Source organism: Mytilus edulis, chromosome 2 (assembly GCF_963676685.1).
Source record: "Mytilus edulis chromosome 2, xbMytEdul2.2, whole genome shotgun sequence".
Lineage (NCBI taxonomy): Eukaryota > Metazoa > Mollusca > Bivalvia > Mytilida > Mytilidae > Mytilus > Mytilus edulis.
In genome coordinates, this window is record NC_092345.1 from 34,957,240 (window position 1) to 34,977,242 (window position 20,003).

At 30.8% G+C, this 20,003-nt stretch overlaps 1 protein-coding gene across 1 annotated transcript in view; it reads left to right on the forward strand.

Annotated features, from left to right (window-relative positions):
• LOC139510829 (uncharacterized) overlaps positions 1 to 20,003 on the forward strand; it is a 193,618-nt gene that overhangs the window by 115,658 nt on the left and 57,957 nt on the right. Inside the window, exons 41-56 of the mRNA XM_071297365.1 lie at positions 687 to 808; positions 4,651 to 4,956; positions 7,832 to 8,039; positions 8,339 to 8,589; positions 9,297 to 9,510; positions 10,414 to 10,665; positions 11,038 to 11,169; positions 11,864 to 12,067; positions 12,369 to 12,626; positions 13,417 to 13,627; positions 14,074 to 14,243; positions 14,843 to 15,007; positions 15,733 to 15,855; positions 16,440 to 16,562; positions 16,906 to 17,037; positions 19,481 to 19,597. Coding sequence (XP_071153466.1) covers positions 687 to 808; positions 4,651 to 4,956; positions 7,832 to 8,039; positions 8,339 to 8,589; positions 9,297 to 9,510; positions 10,414 to 10,665; positions 11,038 to 11,169; positions 11,864 to 12,067; positions 12,369 to 12,626; positions 13,417 to 13,627; positions 14,074 to 14,243; positions 14,843 to 15,007; positions 15,733 to 15,855; positions 16,440 to 16,562; positions 16,906 to 17,037; positions 19,481 to 19,597 — 2,988 coding nt within the window. The remainder of the gene's footprint in view (positions 1 to 686; positions 809 to 4,650; positions 4,957 to 7,831; positions 8,040 to 8,338; positions 8,590 to 9,296; positions 9,511 to 10,413; positions 10,666 to 11,037; positions 11,170 to 11,863; positions 12,068 to 12,368; positions 12,627 to 13,416; positions 13,628 to 14,073; positions 14,244 to 14,842; positions 15,008 to 15,732; positions 15,856 to 16,439; positions 16,563 to 16,905; positions 17,038 to 19,480; positions 19,598 to 20,003) is intronic.

The following is a 20,003-nucleotide window of genomic DNA, read 5'->3' on the forward strand; positions in this document are numbered from 1 at the left end:
TCAAGATCAAATCAGATACGAAGTTGAAGAGCGTAGACAAAAAGTTATCCCGAATCTGACTGAGCCAATAAATATCTGCAATCAGATAAAACCTTAATTTTCAAATAATTCGACAGAACACAATGAACAGAAAACCAGTATAAGTTTTAACCTGGCATGTCTTATTGTCCCCAAATGCAGGACTATGTGGGTTCAATTGGTCATTACAAACCAAAGACTTTTTAATCATGCGGCAGTGGAAAGTAATATGAATCGAAGTGAAACTATTGCTTCCGTGTTATTTGATATGTCCTCCTGTTAACTATTTACTTGCTTGCTAATACCTCAATGGTTTTTTTTCTAGTATAAAGCACCGTATATGGTATGTACATATTTCATTAACATGTAACTCGTCACCATCTTGAATACTAGTATTCATGTCCCGGTTATTTTTGCCAAAGTCATCAATCAATAAATCTTAAAAGTCATAATTTGCAATCTTTTTGCATCTATCATTATGGTTATATGCGACTCAAATAATTTACATGAGAAACAACAAGTATAGACCGCAACACAACAACAAGTAGGCAAAACAAAAAGGCTTCAACGAGGTTAATTAATACTTATCGGCCGGACAGGCATCCAAACTCTTATATGGTCATCCATAGTTCTGTGATGTTAATAACACATGTATTACAATATTCCAGAATTTATGGCATTCGGAGAAACAACTGGTGATTCACGACTTTACGGAGATGATGTGTCAACATATAACTTAGGATGTTTCACATCAATTCCTTTCTTGGGTGACAGTTACAGCTACTTGACTGTAAGTTTATACTCTTCTACACATTTCATGTCATTTGCAGTTCAGCAAACTCAAATTTGTTTTTCGTTCATGTATTTTTAAACCGTGTTTGTTCCTTTTTATTCCCTAGTTGTTTTAAGGATTTCTTACCTTAGCTATGCGGAACTGTTCAGTTGATTATTCAACCTGGGAGAGAACAGAAGGATGTCATCTGAAATTCCTAGAAAATTAAACGCTGAATTTAGAATTCCTGAAAAAACAAAGCCATCTTTCGAAAAATTAATCACAAAGTCCTAAATTCTAAGCACAACACAATATAAGTGTAAATCCTAAATACCCGCAAAATTAAAGACCTAATTCCTACGTCACGAAAAAGGTCCTTCCACACCTCATCTATTGTAGTTTTGATCAGTTTCCATAATGCCAAATAAATAATAAAATTAGTTGCATTTGATACATATTAAAATTATAAAAAACAAAAATGTATTCGAGCAGTTACAAAATGTATTTGCCACGAGCCAACTGTTATTATGAAGTGAACGCTTCTTTATGTAACTTCATTGGGGTGTAAAAGCGTTGACCAAAGTACATTTTGTATGAAGCGCTAAAAAATACAAAGATAATATAATTATCTGTTCATATTTACAAGGATTTTACATAGAAAGAAGGATTGGAATCATGTGGACTTTTACATAGACTGTCACTATATTATACAAATTATCCTTGACATTTATAAACATTGTACAATTTAAGGATGTTCGCTTGTCATGTTTTGGAATTTCTTTCAGATTTTCGGAATCCTCTGGTTTTATCCAAAAAAATGACTTAAGAAATTTTGCTCATTAATCCCCATTTTTCTTTTCATAAATATTTTACATATATAATTATATGCCACCTATAAAAGTCTTATAAAATCTATGTTATTTTTAATAGTTTTTGAGAACTTAAACTTGTCAATGATATTAAAGCTATGAAAAATCAAGAGAGAACATTTTCCCGCCAAAACTTTAATGGCTAATATCTCGAAAACAAACAAACGGACCTATATATTTTTTTTCGCTCTCAGTCTGTTGGTTCATTTATTAATTCCCTATCAATATATAATAATTTTATGAAAAGTTTGTTACTGAGTACAGAACTACCTTAAAAAGAAAATAATGTAACAATAATATAAACCAATCGCTGCTGAGGAGGTGGTTCATATGTACTAAACACAAAGTTATTTATTACTCAATAAACATGATAAGTAAAGCATTCATTCTAGAATTGTACACGTCACTTACGAATTTAACAGTAATTCTAATTATATCAGTCTCATCGTCACTTACGAATTTAACAGTAATTCTAATTATATCAGTCTCATCGTCACTTACGAATTTAACAGTAATTCTAATTATATCAGTCTCACCATACGTATAAAATATATATATAAATCTTGTCGTATTCAATAGTCATATTTAAAAAAAGAGGGAACTCTTTCATTAATTTTAGAAAATCATTGCTCTCTATTTTTATTTAATTTTGTGCAGTTTAAGGTGAAATGCAATTCATCTTCTACTTCTAAATTAAAGATACTATACTGAGGGGCAAATTCTTTCTGCTAAAGGAGATTTACTGTATTATATGTCGACCTTTTTCAATTTTAAGAACACTATTATCAAATACTTTCCTATACTTTCGTTAGATAGAAAGTCCCTGCTATTACCAGAGACTTGTGTTATGTCTCTGCTATTAACATATACGAATGAATGTTGTCCTATATATTTTTTGTCAATGCCTAATAAATAAAAATCGTTAAAAGGCACAAGTACAAAGGAAAATTTTATTCGTTCCCTTCTACAGACTGTCTTTGCATTAAGTCAAAATTTTACTGTTTCAATAATTATTTTGAATAAGTTTATAAGGAAAAACAGTAATAATTAGTATGGGACGAGTAACCTTGGGACGGATTAGAATATAACAATTATGTATTGATTTCTCTCCCCAGACTACAAAATGCCCCTATCGTTCGCTTGAGAATTCAGTTTTGACAGTCTGTCACTCACTATCTAAGTACTATCTTATGTAGATGATCTATTACCATAAGCTTGTACTAGGATTGATGTTCAGATCATATCTTCTTAACAATGTACATTTGAAAAAAACAAAGTACAATCTCTAACGTAACGGTACCCAAATTGCAAGGGTACCCAAATTGCACCTTTTTAGCGAAAATAGCAGCGGAAATCTTACAAGATTTCCTAGAGACTAAACAAATTTGTATTTTCATAATTTGATACTATGCACATCTTTCAACATAGGTAAACATATTTAGATATGCACCAATTGTTCATAGTATTTATCAACAAATGAAGTGTTAACTGAAAAAGCAAAATCTACTGAAACGTCACCATGCGACGTCATCAAAACGTCAACTTTTTAAAATGAGCAAATACAATATGTTACAAGTATCCTTTTCTTAAAAAACAAAGAGTAAGCATGGACTAATATCCAATTGTTCAAAATATTTGAAAAAATTAAATAAAAGCTCTGTTTATATTATACTTTTGGCGATGCGAATTTAAGCATGGATGCAATTTGGGTACTCATTTCAGAATAATTGATGGTTTGGAGGTCAGTTTAGACCAATTTTTCTATGATTCCATATGGATTCAAAATTAAATTGATGAAACCATATAATGAATAATGATACATCTACAAAATAAACATATAATGAAAACTTTTGCCTGAAGTATAAATAAACGTAGGTTAAAAAACTGTCAAAATAGGTGCAATGTGGGTACCCTGACGTTATAGATAGTTCCAGGTATCTTAGACTTAGCACTACAAGTTAAAACCATATAACGTTATTATTTTAAATGATGATCAAGCATTTATGTTTACATTTTGCTGTGAGAATGATGCAAACTTGCATATTCATGGACATTCGATTTCATGGTTTTCCAAAATAGATATATAGGATAGTGTGGTATGAGTGCCAATGAGACAACTCTCCATACAAGTAACAATTTATAAAAGTAAACCATTATACATGTAGGTCAAGGTACGGCCTTCATAGTCTGCATTAAATCATACAACAAATTTGCAATTGGTTGAACATTTTGGGTGGTTATCATTGTACCCACAAAATCCACCAAATTTGGTATCAAACAAATTATAATGAATCCACAGTATGTAGGGTAGTCTGCCACATACGTACATGGCATGGGCTGCTAATTGTAGTTGTGTAGTTGTCAAACAGTTCCAAAAACAGTTCCATCTAAATTTTGTGTATATTAAGTCATCCATAAATGCATGTCACTAAGTTAATTTAATAAATACAGTACAGGATATTGAGAGGATACAAAAATACTGTGGCAGTCTGTCGCATCCTCGGTACATGTTGCTTTAATATTATATATAAATCATGAATTTGCTTATGTTTACATCTTTTTAATAAAATTAACGGTACCAATTTTCTTGCACCAGATGCGCATTTCGACAAAACATGTCTCTTCAGTGATGCTCGTGCCAAAATATTTGAAATCCAAAGCTTATATAAAAGATGAAGAGCTATAATCCAAAAGGTCCAAAAAGTATAGCCAAATCTTTAAAATACTATGGGGAAATCAGAAATGAATTAGTTTAGCTATGACATAGTTAATAATACCCAGTCTTCATGCTTAACAACAAGTCCTACGGCCCTGGTTTGTTAAATTTTTCTCTATTAACAAGCCAACATAATCGAACTAAAATTTTCCAAAAAATGACCTTCAGGCTTGTAGACTCAAAAGTTTATTGTGAATGCTGAATACCTACATATTTTGCTCTCATGTCATAACACAATCTGCATATTCATTTTAACTTTTACTTTTCATTCACAGTTTTCTTCAAATGGTCTAGCATGCATGGGTTGCAGATATACTTCGTATGTTCCAAGAGAATTGAGCTTGTTTACAGATAGAGATATAATAGCTGCATTATGGACAGATTTGGTTGTATCTAGATCAACGGAGAAGATGTTTTATCATCTCTATAGTGATGATGATGAAGATGGAGATAGAACACTGATTGATTCAGTGTTGAATAAAGTTTCTTCTAATGTCAATTATTACGCTCGAACAAGTGACTTTTCAGCATCTTGTGTGTATATTGCTACATGGGAAAATGCAAGGCTATATGGTGATTTTGTAAGTTCATGCAGTAAGATTTAGCCAAATGAAAAATGATGTATGTTTCCTATAACCCTTTTTTTCAAGCTGAAAAATAACCTACCCTAAAGTTTCATTTTTTATTTAGCACTGTTAAAGTCAGAATGTCCCTGCCATAGACTCAATTTTAAAACAAAAGGTAAAATAAAAAAATAAATCCCTACCTACATGTACCTACTCTATTTTTTACAAAGATGTAATCATGGTAATAGGAAATTTACACACATATTTTTTTTTTTGCCTTTTATTTAAGGAATGACTGTAATATTTTTTCTGTCTATGAAGAAATAACATCAAACATTTGGTGCACACTGAATAACGCGTGTAGCGGGTTATTTTTAAACAGTGTGCACCACATGTTTTTATGTTATTTCGAATAGACAGAAAAAATAATACAGTCATTTCTTATAATTTAGTTCTAAATTCTATTTTAAACCGTAGAAAACCATGAAAAAACGTTGATGGCGTCACGGTCACATGACTAAATTATGTCTATGGGCTCATAACAATATAACGTCAGAAGATGCGTTACATTCAAAATTAAATTATATAGAATTGACTTTTAAGGAGATTGATAAAATGATTTATGAACCACAAAGACATGATATTCATTGAGGCCATTAACCAAGGATGAATATCATATACATCTTTTTGGTTGATATACATGTATTGATAATGCTGATATCAAAAGTATTATATTTTGTTTACCCATCTTCAATTTTCTAGTATGTATTCAAGATATTTAATTGCTCCTTGCTTTTCAAAATCCAATGCAATCTTTATCTGCTTTTGCAGTTCCTAATTTTGATACCAGTAAGTTCATTAAAATTCCCTAAAAAATTAGCACAAAAAAAAGAAATAGAAAAAGGTCAATTTGCATAAAGTCATAAACCTACCTTATATACATGATAGACTTTGCCTGAAACAACTATTTAGTTTCATGTTAGGCCAAATAAAAATATATGTGTGGTTCCAGTTGCATACTTTTGAATAGTAGGGTTGGTACATAAATGTAGGTCGGCAAATTTTATGTATTTTTTTCTAAATTTTATTTAAGGATTGTCAAAATCCGGAAAAAAATCATGTGTTTACCAAAATTGTTTCCAGTATTACACACGTCAATACAGGAAGTCGGCCATTTTAAAAGTGTTTGATTGCAAAATAAAGACAGTCATTTACATTTTCATTAATTTTGTTGCATTTTGACAACTAATTGTTATGAATTCTTGCATTTTACCAATAACAGCTAGATACTTCTTATGGAAATTCAAATGACAGAAATCTATGAATTTTATATTATTTTAATTGACAATCCTCAAAATTAAATTGTTTGAAATTTATTTTTCAGAAATGAAAAAAAAGTTCTAGGGTCGGGGTTTAAACTAGGGTCGGTTGGGTTACTAGAACATGCACACCTATATTTTTATTTGGTCTTAGGCTTAGCTTTTCCAAGGGGCTAGCATTGGGGTCTTAGTGTGATGCGGGATTGCCGATTTTTTGGTAAGCATGACACGTGAAAGTTAAATTATTTTGCTGTGAAAAAGGGAAATGAAGTCTAGCGGGACAGGGGGAAATAACAAAAAAATGAGAATTGCTTACGTACATAGTGTAAGCGGCAGGGTTTTCGCTGGTAGTCGCCATTTTCGCAATTTGCGAAAAAATAATAATTGTGGCGATAAAAATTCGTCATTTGCGTTAGAATTTGGCGAAAGAAATATATATAGCAATTTATTTTCATCCATCTTGTTTATTTACTTTTTTCTCGAGTTTCTCGGACTTTACCCGATCAGACAATACTCGGAATTCACCTTGACCTCATTAAGATTTTGATAGAAAATCAATAATCAGCTGATTGCATTTAAAAGCTATCGACAACAAAGGACTAATTAATAAAGGTGTTGATTGAATTGTTTGACAAAATTATATGGTTAAATGGCTTCTGCTAAATTTCACACACAGAATTTATTAAGCACTTTGCGACGCACGTGTGTGAAGCAAACTTTTGACGTCTCCTCTCTTTTTAAAGATAGAAAAAGAAAGCTGTTGTTGTGACGATAAATGTTCAAAAGCAAGAAAAATCTCCGATTTAAAACTTTAATTATCATTTGGCTTTAATATAGGTAATTGATTAGGGAGACTACTTTAAAGTTGTTTGAGTGACACGCGTGTTTCAAGCATAGTTTTACGTCTCAACTTTTTCATTTACGATAGTCAAGAAAGGAAAACTGTCGTTATGAAGAAATCTATCCAAATTCATTTAAAATAGCCTCTAAAGTAAGTTTGAGAGAATAGTCATAGACACAATGGGGCAAAATCATCTTATTTAAGGGAGGGGCGGGGTGGGTAGAAAAAAAGGTAAATTTTAAACAAAAAATATAGTTATGTTACTTGGCGAAAAAAAATAAGAAAGTGGCGAAAAATATATTGTTTTGGCGAAATAGGTGGCGAAAAAAATAATTGACCCAGGGGAAACCCTGGTAAGCGGGATATGGGAATCTGACAAAACAGTAAGCGGGATCCGGGATCAAGACCCCCAATGAAACCCCCTTCCAAATCTTATATTACCATGATTACCCTCTCATGATTTTTCTCATGGTGTCAATATAATGTTTCATAAAGCAATATGCTTTGAACCATTTAAGAAGAAAAGAGATTTTTTAGTCATATTATTACATTAAGTACTAGGTCCTGTTGAAAATTATAAAAATTGTCTTATACCAAGTTAAAGTGATAACTGATACTTTTGTGAATGGACACCCTTAGAATGATTCTAACAACTATTGTCAGTCAGGGGAAATATTTGTTTAAGCGAAGCTTCACATACATTAATTTATTCTCTTTTTCTCTTTTTCAGAAAACTGTAACATTTCAATTCATTTTGGCAACAAATGGTGAAAAGACCTATGCTTACTCCTTGTTTAAGGATGTCACTATCCTGTCTCCACCTGGTGGCAGACAATGTGCTATAGGATATTCTGGATTAGGTGGACACAAATCAAGTATATACTCCTTCACAAGAAGTGCCTTTGACGTTAGTGAATTTAGAGGGAACACATTTGATGGTGGGTATATAGTGACATATTTAAATATTAATTTGATGCCATTGCAACAGGAAAACTGTCACATTCAACACTTGTATTTAAAAACACAAAAATAATTTATATTGAATAATTATGCATACCTCTATTAAAGATAATTCTGGATTATCTGAACAAATTCATCTGTTCCAAAGAGTAATTTTTTTTTAAATTGTGTTGCGTACATTAATTAGCTACAATGTATCGGACAATTAATTGTTTTTCAACTGTAAAATGATTCATTGATTGTTTACTTGAATCATGTATTTAAAATTCTATTGTAGGTGCAAATGGTGTATATTTTATGTCACTTAACTTAAACGGTCCAGTACCACAGAATCCAGCTTCTCAGTGTGTGAGATGGTATCGTAAGAATGTTAATTCAGTTCAATGGAGCTTGAGAAGTAGGAGATGGTGGTTAGCTAATATTTGTCCTTGCAATCAGAGAATGATGGTTTTTGATGGAAGATATTATTTCTTTTCATATCAAAATAATGCGGTGTGCTTTGCCAACTACAGATTTGGTATCAGTCGTGTAAGTACACATATATATCTGCTTTAATATGCATCAGTGAATCCATGTAGATGAAGACATCATGTTTGCCTGTGATGTTTGGAATAGGAGAGCATAAACCTGATGTTTAAATGCAGTAAATGTCTCTTTTTCATTCCCTATCATCTTTTATCCATGCTAAACACATGAACATGTTATAGCCTTTATAGACCCTCACAACATTTCTTTGACTAAAAATGGACCTTGGAAGTGATTTGACTAATATATGAATTTATGAAGATTTAGATTACAAATTAAAAAGAACAAAATAGCATGTTTATAGAAAACCCTGACATGTGTTACACCTCCCAGAAATCATGATTAAAAAATTCCTTTAAATTTAGATAAATAAATTCAGGATTGATAACATTTGCAAAAGTATATATTAACAGAATGGTTTAACATATTTTTTATGACTTTTTTTACTTGTTACCTTTCTTCTTTGTGTACCTTTTGATATATGCATTTATTTTGAAAATCCATTAAATTGATATCCACGAATAAAATTACCCTCACAGTATAAATTGACGATTTAAATGTATAAACATAAAACAGCAAAAATCCACATGAGAGCTAGGCCTTGTCATATTTGGTATAAGAAAAAAATATTTGTATAACATTTATAAGCACTCAGACATACCAAACAAAAGTGATAATATATAAATAACAAACTTTGTTTAACTTTTTAGATTTGTTGCTATCACCAGTTCTATGGGTTCCTGCTTAGGAATAGTCCAGATGCTGGTACTATGGTTACAGGGAATCCTTTTACTGATATTGTTACATACCAACAAGATAATGTCATCCCTAAAGAAAATTGTTGTGAAAAATCAAATAATTGTTATCTGTACTACAGAGTAAGACCAGTGGGATTTTGTTACAGGAGGTCACCATTTGGTATATGTAAGTACATGTATTCTGCTGATTTATAGGTCTAGATGAGTGTACCATATTATAAACCAACTTATTTTCCTGACCTTCCTTAAAAGAAAAACAATGCAGATATAAATTGTCATGTATATGTTAACGTTGATCTAGATCTGTCTATTCAACTAAATCAAGAAAATTTGAAATCAACAATTTTAATCACCACAAAGTGAGCTTGCATTTTGGGGAGATTTTCTTGCGCCATTTTGATTGTCTCTTTGTGTCTTTGAGATGAAGAACAGCAATAAAAGCACTGTTCTTTTGCTTGTGTGTGTTTATTGCTGTACATGTACTGATGGATATCTCATATCCAGATAGATATCCCATATCCAAATGGATATCCCATATCCGGATGGATATTCCATTTCCGGATGGATATCCCATATGTAGATGGATGTCCCATTTCCGGATGGATATCCCATATCTTTTGTTTTTCTTTTTACAGCTTAGAAAGAACAAAACGCAAACTAAACTATCCGCAAAAATATGTTGGTTTACAGTTATAAATGTTTACTCTGTTTTGCTGTGAAGAATTGCTTCTTTAAATGTTTGCTTTTTCATATTGATTTCTCATATACAATTTTATAAGTACCACTATTTAAAACTTGAAAAAATTATGAGCAATGGTTTATCAAGCTCAATGATCAAACACTTTGTCCTGAGAATAAGTAGCTGAAGTTGTCGATCTGCAATCACTGTATGAAATAAAATATGCTTATTATACATTATGGAGCCTAAAATAATGTAAAATAATTTGCATAGAGAACTTAGTTTTGAATATATGCATGCATGTATGTGTTCTATAATTTCCTTCACGTTATAATTAAAGATAACTCGTTTCCTATGACTTCAGTTGGTAAATTTTGTATATATTTTCAGTCTTTACCTTTGGGGATCCTCATGTTGACACTTTGGATGGATTTCAATACACATTCAACGGCTGGGGTGAATACACAATGATGAAAATTACAAATGAAAATGTAACCTTTGAAGTTCAAGCTAGAACAGACTTAGCTACTTCAAAGAATGGAACTGACCTAAAGAAAATAAATGCAACTATATTTAGTGGTTTTGCTGCAAAAGAAAATGTAAATGCAACTATGCAAGTAGAACTAGCCAGTGATTTGGAAAGTAAGTTATAAACCCTGATTATGTTTAAAAACAACAAAATGAAATTTTTGTTTTGTTTTAGTAACCTGAACTATTTAAAAATTGTTACCATAATTTCTCTTAGAAGTATTATTGAAATTTTGAAAGAAGCACAGTTTAACATGTGTCAAAAGTAAAAGATTTTTTTATCATTTTGAAGTAATTATGTAAAATTTATGTTGCATTCTATATGGAAATAAAAGATAATTCAATGCCTTAGCTAATCAATAATAAGGAATAATATGAGACTTCTAAGAAATGTAATTGTATATGAAATATTATAACGTTCTATAATTCAGATTTATGTTGTTATGGCCTATCTTTTATAATATTTGAAAGCGTTCTTTATTTCAGCAATGGTAGTTTATGGTAACGGAAATGACTACACAACACGGTTTAATACTGAAGACAACTTTGCTGTTTTTCTAACTGGGATTGTGTTGAGACGTCAAAATCATTCACTTGCTGTTGCCTTCTCCGAGTCAGGTGATTATAACAACATTTTTAATCTATATATATATAAAAAAGAAGATGTGGTATGATTGCCAATGAGACAACTATCCACAAAAGACCAAAATAACACAGACATTAACAACTATAGGTCACCGTATGGCCTTCAACAATGAGCAAAGCCCATACCGCACAGTGAGCTATAAAAGGCCCCAAAGAGGCAATGTAAAACAATTCAAACGAGAAAACTAACGGCCTTTTTTATGTAAAAAAATGAATACATAGCTTGTTAATCTAAATTTCATAGCAATGGACGTTTTCAGGTATCATACCAATATTGCATTTGGAAAAAAGGCCTCTTAGATTAAGTTGACTTTACTGTTTTTAGTTCACCCAAGATATTTGGTTTTTACAGCTCAGATTATTGTCTAATAATTATCATCCTTGTTAAGGAAGAGTACTTGTACAATGCATGCATGATAATGTAAGACAGTGTTACATATGTTTACTGCGGATATCTGTAATTTTACATATATCTCTTGGAAAGAATAATTTAATGAAATAAAGAAGTAAATATCTTTGACACATGTTTGATAAACCTAGGTGGAATCTACCAAACGGTCAATACCATTTTTGACAATTATTTTAACATATATAAAATGGTGGAAAAAACATTAAATATTGATTTATATTTCTTTATTTTTATATATATAATCCTTTATATTTGCAGGGATTCAGTTAAACTTTCAGATAAAAACTCGGCAGTTGACTTTGTCAGCATCAGTTCCTGAGGATTTTAAAGGCCAAGTTCAAGGTCTAATGGGAAATTTTGATGGCGACAAAACCAATGAATTTATATTACCAAATGGAAATGTACTTCCATCTGGTGATGTTGATTCTGAAAGAAAAATCTATAACAATTTTGGGCAGCTGTGTAAGTAATAAAATCTCAGGTTTAGTGATGTTTGTTTAAAAAAAAATTATGACAGAAAAAAAAATCTTAAATTTAAAATGTAAGTAATTTTTTTTTTATCTTTTGAGACTTTTTTAAAATCTTTTCTTTTAAGACTTTTTTAAAATCTTTTTTTTTTGAAATTTCTTTACTTTTAACATGATAAGAGTTTTAAGTGCATTATACTCTACAATTCAATGGCTCAACTACATAATTTTTAGCACCCTTTAACAAATACTAGGGATCTGTTTTAATTATAATATTACAATTTTTTGTATTATAGGGGAGACAACTGCATCCAATACAATATTTGAATATACTGATGGGAAATCCTGGGTTGATTACAGTCACCAAGATTTTGTTCCATTGTTTATTGATGAGTTTGATAATAGTACCCTCCAGTCAGCTTATAGCGTCTGTGGTGGCAGTACTGACCAATATAAAGCTTGTATCTTTGATTACTTAGCAACTGGTGATCAGTCATTTGCTGATGATACTCAATCAACAAATTTGGAAGCTGAGTCTGAAACTGCACAATTACGTAAGTTTTGTTTTTATTTCTACACTTTAAAGACAGTATTACAAATTTTGGAGGTGTAAGCTTTCAATGTAAAATTGTTGAATGTCTTAATTTTTTTTGGAGTTGAAGGACAGCAATAAGAGCCCTATTCATGAGAATTGAATTAAGTGATTTTGTTTAATATTCAAAAACGTTAAATCCCCTCTTTCTACAATTATTGACAGTGACCGAATCTGGATATTCAGATACTTTTGAATAAATCAAATTAGCACAGTTTAAGTCTTCTAATATTAGAATATGATATCCTTAAGTGGAAAGATATTTTCAGAGTTTTGATCAATTTGAGTCTTTCAAATTACATTAAACCTTTTCTTGCTGTTTTTTTCTGTAACTGTTCCTAAACATCCTTGAATATCAAATACTCAACTTTTTGAGTTCCTGTTGATGATGCATGTCTACAATTTGGTCACATGGTGATGAAATTTACATAACAGATTCAGCTAACTTGTACTGTATCTCAGAACTGTCCTTTTAAGATTGATTGATTATTGGTTGCTTAATGTCCAGTGTCATATCATATATTATGAGTTTTAGAAACTATGATGAGTTTTGATTTAACAACCTAGACTACTCACAAGGGTAGTTTCTCAACGTAATTCAATAACAAGCTCCTTTAAAAACATTGGGGTTAGTATTCCTCAATCTTTGTTTTCTGTATAGTTATGTATAGACTGTTTGTCTTGATTTAAGTGATCTTTTATCTTTTGATGAAACTGTTATTATATAATTCAATAAATTCATTATCTTCCAGAAAATGAGGCTCCAGAAATAGAGGGAGAACCCTCTATCAAAGTTGTAGTAAATCAACCTATAAGTTTCAACTTCCAAGGTCAGGATGATAAACCAGGTTTCAGATACAGTATAATAGATCAGCCAAGTGGAGGCACTTTTGCATCTGATAATTCTACAGGAAATTTGACATTAACATGGACACCTGCAAATCTAGATACAGAAAAAATCAGGTAACTTTTGCATAGGTATTTTGTTTTTAAAAAGTTCTAGGGTTGAGGAGTGAAACAATGAGAATGTTCTGCGTTTGATATAGGGGGTCTCATTCGGGGGTTCCGATCCCGAATCCCGCTTACTGTTTTGTCAGATTCCCGTATCCTACTTACACTATGTACGTAAGCAATTCTCATTTTTTTGTCATTTCCCGGGTCCCGCAAGACCTCATTTTCTAGTTTTCACGACACAATAATTTGACTTTCACATGTCACGCTTACAAAAAATCAGCAATCCCGCATCACGCTAAGACCTCAAGATATAGCATGTAGTTATTTGGTATTCATTATATATTTTCTATTTTATTTTGTAATGATATTATGTAAATTGAGGAATATTAATTTTCTTTCAGACTTTGATTAAATTGTGTATATAAATGTGTAATTATCTTACATAAACTCCACAGGGTAACTACTGTCGACAGTGATGGTGTAACAGCAGACGCTATAGAGGTGATCATTATGGCGTGTAGTGGATGTACGGGTGACCACGGAACATGTGACTATGAAAATCTGAGAAATGAATCCAATCCAAACTACGTCATTGCCTCATGTAACTGTACAACTGGTTGGTCTGGTAAGGACATATTTTTTATAAAAAATAAAGTTGTGATTTGATTTAAGATTGCATCTGCCAGATAACCAAATCTGGAATTCAGCTATGGGAAGTATACATTGAATGTTCTGTTATATAGAATTTAAAAGTATTGGAATCTAAATCAAAACAGGTTCCAGAAAAAACATTTTTCAAAAATTTTATATTGTTTTTTTCCTATAATCTTGCAGTTACATCAGGTGTTGTATCAACTCAGTCAAATGTGCGATGTTTGAAACTGTTAAATTTAACACTTGTTAAATTATCAGCCTCAAATCACATAGAAAGGACACCAGTTTGGGAACCTTTCTTCCTCAAAAAAATATTTTCTTGTTTTATTTGTCCAATATTGCATCATTTTTTTCCTGAAAATTTTTCACATATAAAACTGTTGGAAAAACCAGCATGAAAGCAGCTGAGTGACTGACCACTGTGTAAGTGTGAACTTGAGGTTGAGAGAAAAAAACATTTGTATCTTTTAGCTTTGTATGAAATACCAGTAAGATTGACAAGTCATATGTAGATGGAGGACATATACAATAAATAAATACAAACCTTATTTCTTTACTTCTCTTTTTTAGGTGATGACTGTGAAATTGATACAGATGCTTGTGCTGATAATCCATGTGCTTTAGGACGTACCTGTATAGATTTATTACCAGCTGATGAAGTAGCACTTGGACGTGGTTACAACTGTTCTAATTGTCCACCAGGCTATAATATTACAGCCGATGAAAAATGTGAAGGTAAATAAAGAGATCAATTAAAGAATTAAGAATTATTCTAATTGCAATGAGGGCATAAATAAAGAACCCTTTTCATTATAATTTTAAACAGTAAAGGTTAAGACTGAATATTTTAATATTTAAGAATTGAATGCTTCTTTTTGTAAATTCATTGGCATATAAAAGCGTTGACCAAAGTACATTCTTAAAATGTGCACACGGTCAACGCTTTTTACAACCCTATGAAATTACTAAAAGAAGCATTCAATACTTATACATAATTATATTTTTTCGCTATGATTCTTTTATTTACTTGTGCACTTTATTGTAGAAGCATGTGTCAACATGAATGTTACAATTCGTTTTGAAATGAAGTTGATTAAGGAATAACGTGAGATTGCAGTTAGCCAATCAGAATAACCTATTATAATGAAACATACATCTAATGTAGTTATTAACCCTTGACACACACACACACACAAACTCTTATTGAAGGAATTTGGTTCATTGATGTTTCAAATGAATTTTCCAAAAATGATAAATCGATCATTCTTTTTTTTTATATTACATCATCTATCCACAATGTTGTTTTCTTCCTGTAATGATTTTCATTACTCTTAGGTATTTTCCTACTTTTGTCTCATAACTCTTATAATATTTTGTGTCAATTGAAGAAAAAAAAAATGTCAACTTTGAAAGTGATGGAGTTTGATAATTGCCATTAAAAAAGACTGTTTTATTTTCAGATATAAATGAATGTTTAGATGGAACTGATAACTGTCCAGCAAACAGTAATTGTACAAACACAGATGGAAGCTTTACATGCAACTGTCTTGCAGGGTTCCGAAAAGTGGGTTCTGAATGTCAAGGTTTGTACTAACATAACATTAGTTTATTTTAGGCTCAATCAAACTAAATGATGTTTTTGGCCCTTTATAGCTTACTGTTTTGTGTTAGCCAAGGCTCCGTGTTGAAGGCAGTACCTTGACCTGTAATGGTTTACTTTTATAAATTGTTATTTGGATGGAAAGTTGTCTCATTGGCACATCTTCCTATGTCTATTAAAACATTTTTATGTAAAAGATTAAAAATAACCTCTGTGACTTTCCAAGTAAACGTTTCAGTCTGTAGTTCATGCAAAATTGTGCATTAAGCTCCTATCTTCAGAAACTTGACTTTGTCAATTTTCTTCTTAAAAAATGGACAATAAAAAATATCAAACTTTATATAGTCCTATTTCAATAAACTATATAAAAAAGTGGGTAACACATTGACACCATTTGTCTTGACATAATTATAAATGATAGAATTTCAATGAAACATGATATCTTATTTGAATGTTTAGCAATAAAGAATGCATATGGAGAACAGTAATTATAAAATTTAAAAAATCAACTTGCACAATCAAGTTTTAACCTGTAATAAATTCAGATCATTTTAATTATATTTTCAGACATTGACGAATGCACAGAAAGGACAAGTGGCTGTGATCAAAATTGTGCTAATAGCGATGGAAGCTTTACATGTAGTTGTGTGTATGGATTTGAGCTGATAGCTGATGGTAAATGTAATCAAAGTAAGTGTAATTTAGATGTAATCAAAGTAAGTGTAATTTAGAACCTAAGTCACAACTTCAACTACAAACAGTAGGAAGGTGTATTGAATGTAGGTAATTGTGTTATTTTAGTTTCTCATTTTATAATAAACTATAGTTAATGAATCAAAATTGTAAGTAACTTAATTCAGCAGGTGATTTTTCAGAAAGTCTAAGTATATACATTGTAAGATAATAGGATAAACTTATTGCATCCAATATTTTTTTTATTAATGATGTCAGTATGATTCAGTGAATCGTTAACATGCTCTTCCATGTCTAATTTTGAAATTTCTGATTGTTTAATTTTTTATCTACATTTCAGCAATATTTGATGTCTGTACACTGCAGAATTTAACCTGTGAATATGGTTGTGATAATACTACAAATCCAGGAACATGGGAGTGCATATGTCAAGAAGGGTATCTACTTGATAGAGCCAGTGGCAATTGTTCTAGTAAGTGTCAATTATATAAAATTTAAGATGTAATACTATTACCAATGAGAAAACTATCCACCAGAGACCTAATGACTTAGATATGAGCAACTAGAGGTCACTATACAGTCTTCTGCAATTAACAAGATTCATAATGTTTAGTAAAACTAAAGTAATAACAAAATAAACAGCACGACAAAGGTAGAAAATCAAGTGCCTTATTTATGCAAAAATAATGAACAAAAAACAATTATCACAGATTATCAACTAATAACAACCACTAAATTACAGATTCCTGACTTGTTTAAGTTTACTAAAAAAAAATGATTTGCAAAAGCTACAATTAGAATAGCAGGATGAAATTTCTTCTTTTTTATTGTAAAACAACAATATGTATATATCAGATTGGATATTGATATGTTTAACATACCTTATTCGGAAAGAACACATACGCTGGCATATATATATATGTATATATATTGTTAAATATTATTGCTCCTAGTGTAATATACTTTTACATGATATTAAAATTCCTGTCATAAGGTGTAACACCACTAATTCAGGCCCGGCCAGAAAGCACATACCAGAAAGTAGTACATATTTAACACAAAATAGTTCCTACGCATGAGTGTAACTTTCAAAATATGTAGAATATTTAGGTATTTTTGGTATCAAATGAAAGCTGAAGGAATGGTGATCATTGTAAAACACTTTTGGACTTTTGATTTTGAATATTAAAAAAAATGCACCAAATTTTAAAAAGAGGGTACATTTTGTCTGTTTGTCAGATCTGAAGTACCTGTTTTGGTACATCCAAAGTTACGGGAACCAGTTCTTTCTTATATGCAATTAAAGGTATGTTGATTTTTTCAGTACAAGACACCATAAAGTGTTGCTTTGAAATGCAATGATTGCCACTTTATTTGAACTTAAAACAAAAGAGGTGTGCCTACATGAAACGGAGGAATTTAACATAGAAAGCAATGGGACCATGAATTAGTGGTGTACTTCCTATTACAGAGAATCATCAGAAATCCAATTTTTAGAAGTTGTACCTATTCCAATGAAAATAAGTCAAATTTGATGTTAGTAATCATGTTTAATCATCTTTTTTTGGTGAAACATCCTGTTTATGGGAAATTTAAGCTCTTGAATTGGCATACACAAGTATTTTAGCCTTTTATGGTCATATAACATGCATGCAGTTAAGACTTGACTCCAAGTTCTTATTTTTGCATTTTTTGTGATTGAAATCAATAAAACATGTATTTTATGACTTGTATATGGTACACAATAGCTCTTGGTCAAAATAATCTTATGATTTTTCAAGTTTTTTGTGTTTCATATGGTAGCCTTTTACAATCTAGGCAAATGGTATACACTAATATAAGAATTCTAAAAGCTCACTGTACATGCAATTTTGAACAAGTTTAGCAAGTTATCTAGCTGAGAGATATATAAATTGCTCTTAATAATCTATGTTTTACCACAGAATTATGGTTTATACAAAAAAAAAGCCCTTTTCCAATTTAAAGAAAAAAGGGGGGATAATTTTCTCATTTATGTCTTAAGTTTGGACTAAATATATTTTTATTTGATGAAGAACCTCTGATTAAAATATGACTATTGGTAAGCACATAGCTTTCCTAATAGAAATTAATAAATAAAACAATGATATTGAGAATAAAAAAAGTATATTTGCCAATTTGGTAATACCCATATGCAGTTTTCTTTGAATAACCCATATGTTACTTCCAGTCCAATTTGAGCCTAAAATTAGTAAAATAGTATTTGAGCTAAAGCTTTATATGTTTTTTATTGCTTGAAATAGATCATAGAATGAAATAAAGTAATGCTCAAGTCAATATAGCAAGTTTGGTTCTGTTATAGGTGTAACACCACTAATTCAGGCCCGGCCAGAAAGCACATACCAGAAAGTAGTACATATTTAACACAAAATAGTTCCTACGCATGAGTGTAACTTTCAAAATATGTAGAATATTTAGGTATTTTTGGTATCAAATGAAAGCTGAAGGAATGGTGATCATTGTAAAACACTTTTGGACTTTTGATTTTGAATATTAAAAAAAATGCACCAAATTTTAAAAAGAGGGTACATTTTGTCTGTTTGTCAGATCTGAAGTACCTGTTTTGGTACATCCAAAGTTACGGGAACCAGTTCTTTCTTATATGCAATTAAAGGTATGTTGATTTTTTCAGTACAAGACACCATAAAGTGTTGCTTTGAAATGCAATGATTGCCACTTTATTTGAACTTAAAACAAAAGAGGTGTGCCTACATGAAACGGAGGAATTTAACATAGAAAGCAATGGGACCATGAATTAGTGGTGTACTTCCATAAGACAATACTCTAAAATGAAATTTTCACACAGTAATATGCAGCTTATGTGAATAAATACATGTGGTAATCTTTCTGCAACAATAATTTTTTTTACATTTCAGATATAAATGAATGTGATGCTAATGTATGTACACAGAACTGTCAGGATACTGTTGGTAGTTATATCTGTTCCTGTTATACAGGATTCAAATTAAATGCTGATAAAACATCTTGTTCAGGTAAAAATTATTAAAGAGTTGAATGCATGTAATTTAATTGTCATGATGCACATATTTTATGACTATATCTTTCTTTTTGAATAGATATCATTTTGATGATGATATACTATCCTTCAAAATGCCTTCAAAGAACTTCAAAGACAAGAAAAGTGAATAAAAAAATCAATATAGATCACTTTCAAGATCTGTCAACAATTTTTATTCTACATATCATTGCCAATCACATAATTAAATAAATTAGTTAGTTTAAAAGAAACACTTTTTTTTTTTTTTTTAACTTAAACTGTTAAAAAAACAATAATTGTATAGAGATATAGACTTGTTTATGATCATTTCTTGTGTTTTTTCTTGTACAAAAAGATGGGTAATGATTGATATTTCATACTAGAGTTTGATTTTTGGGGAA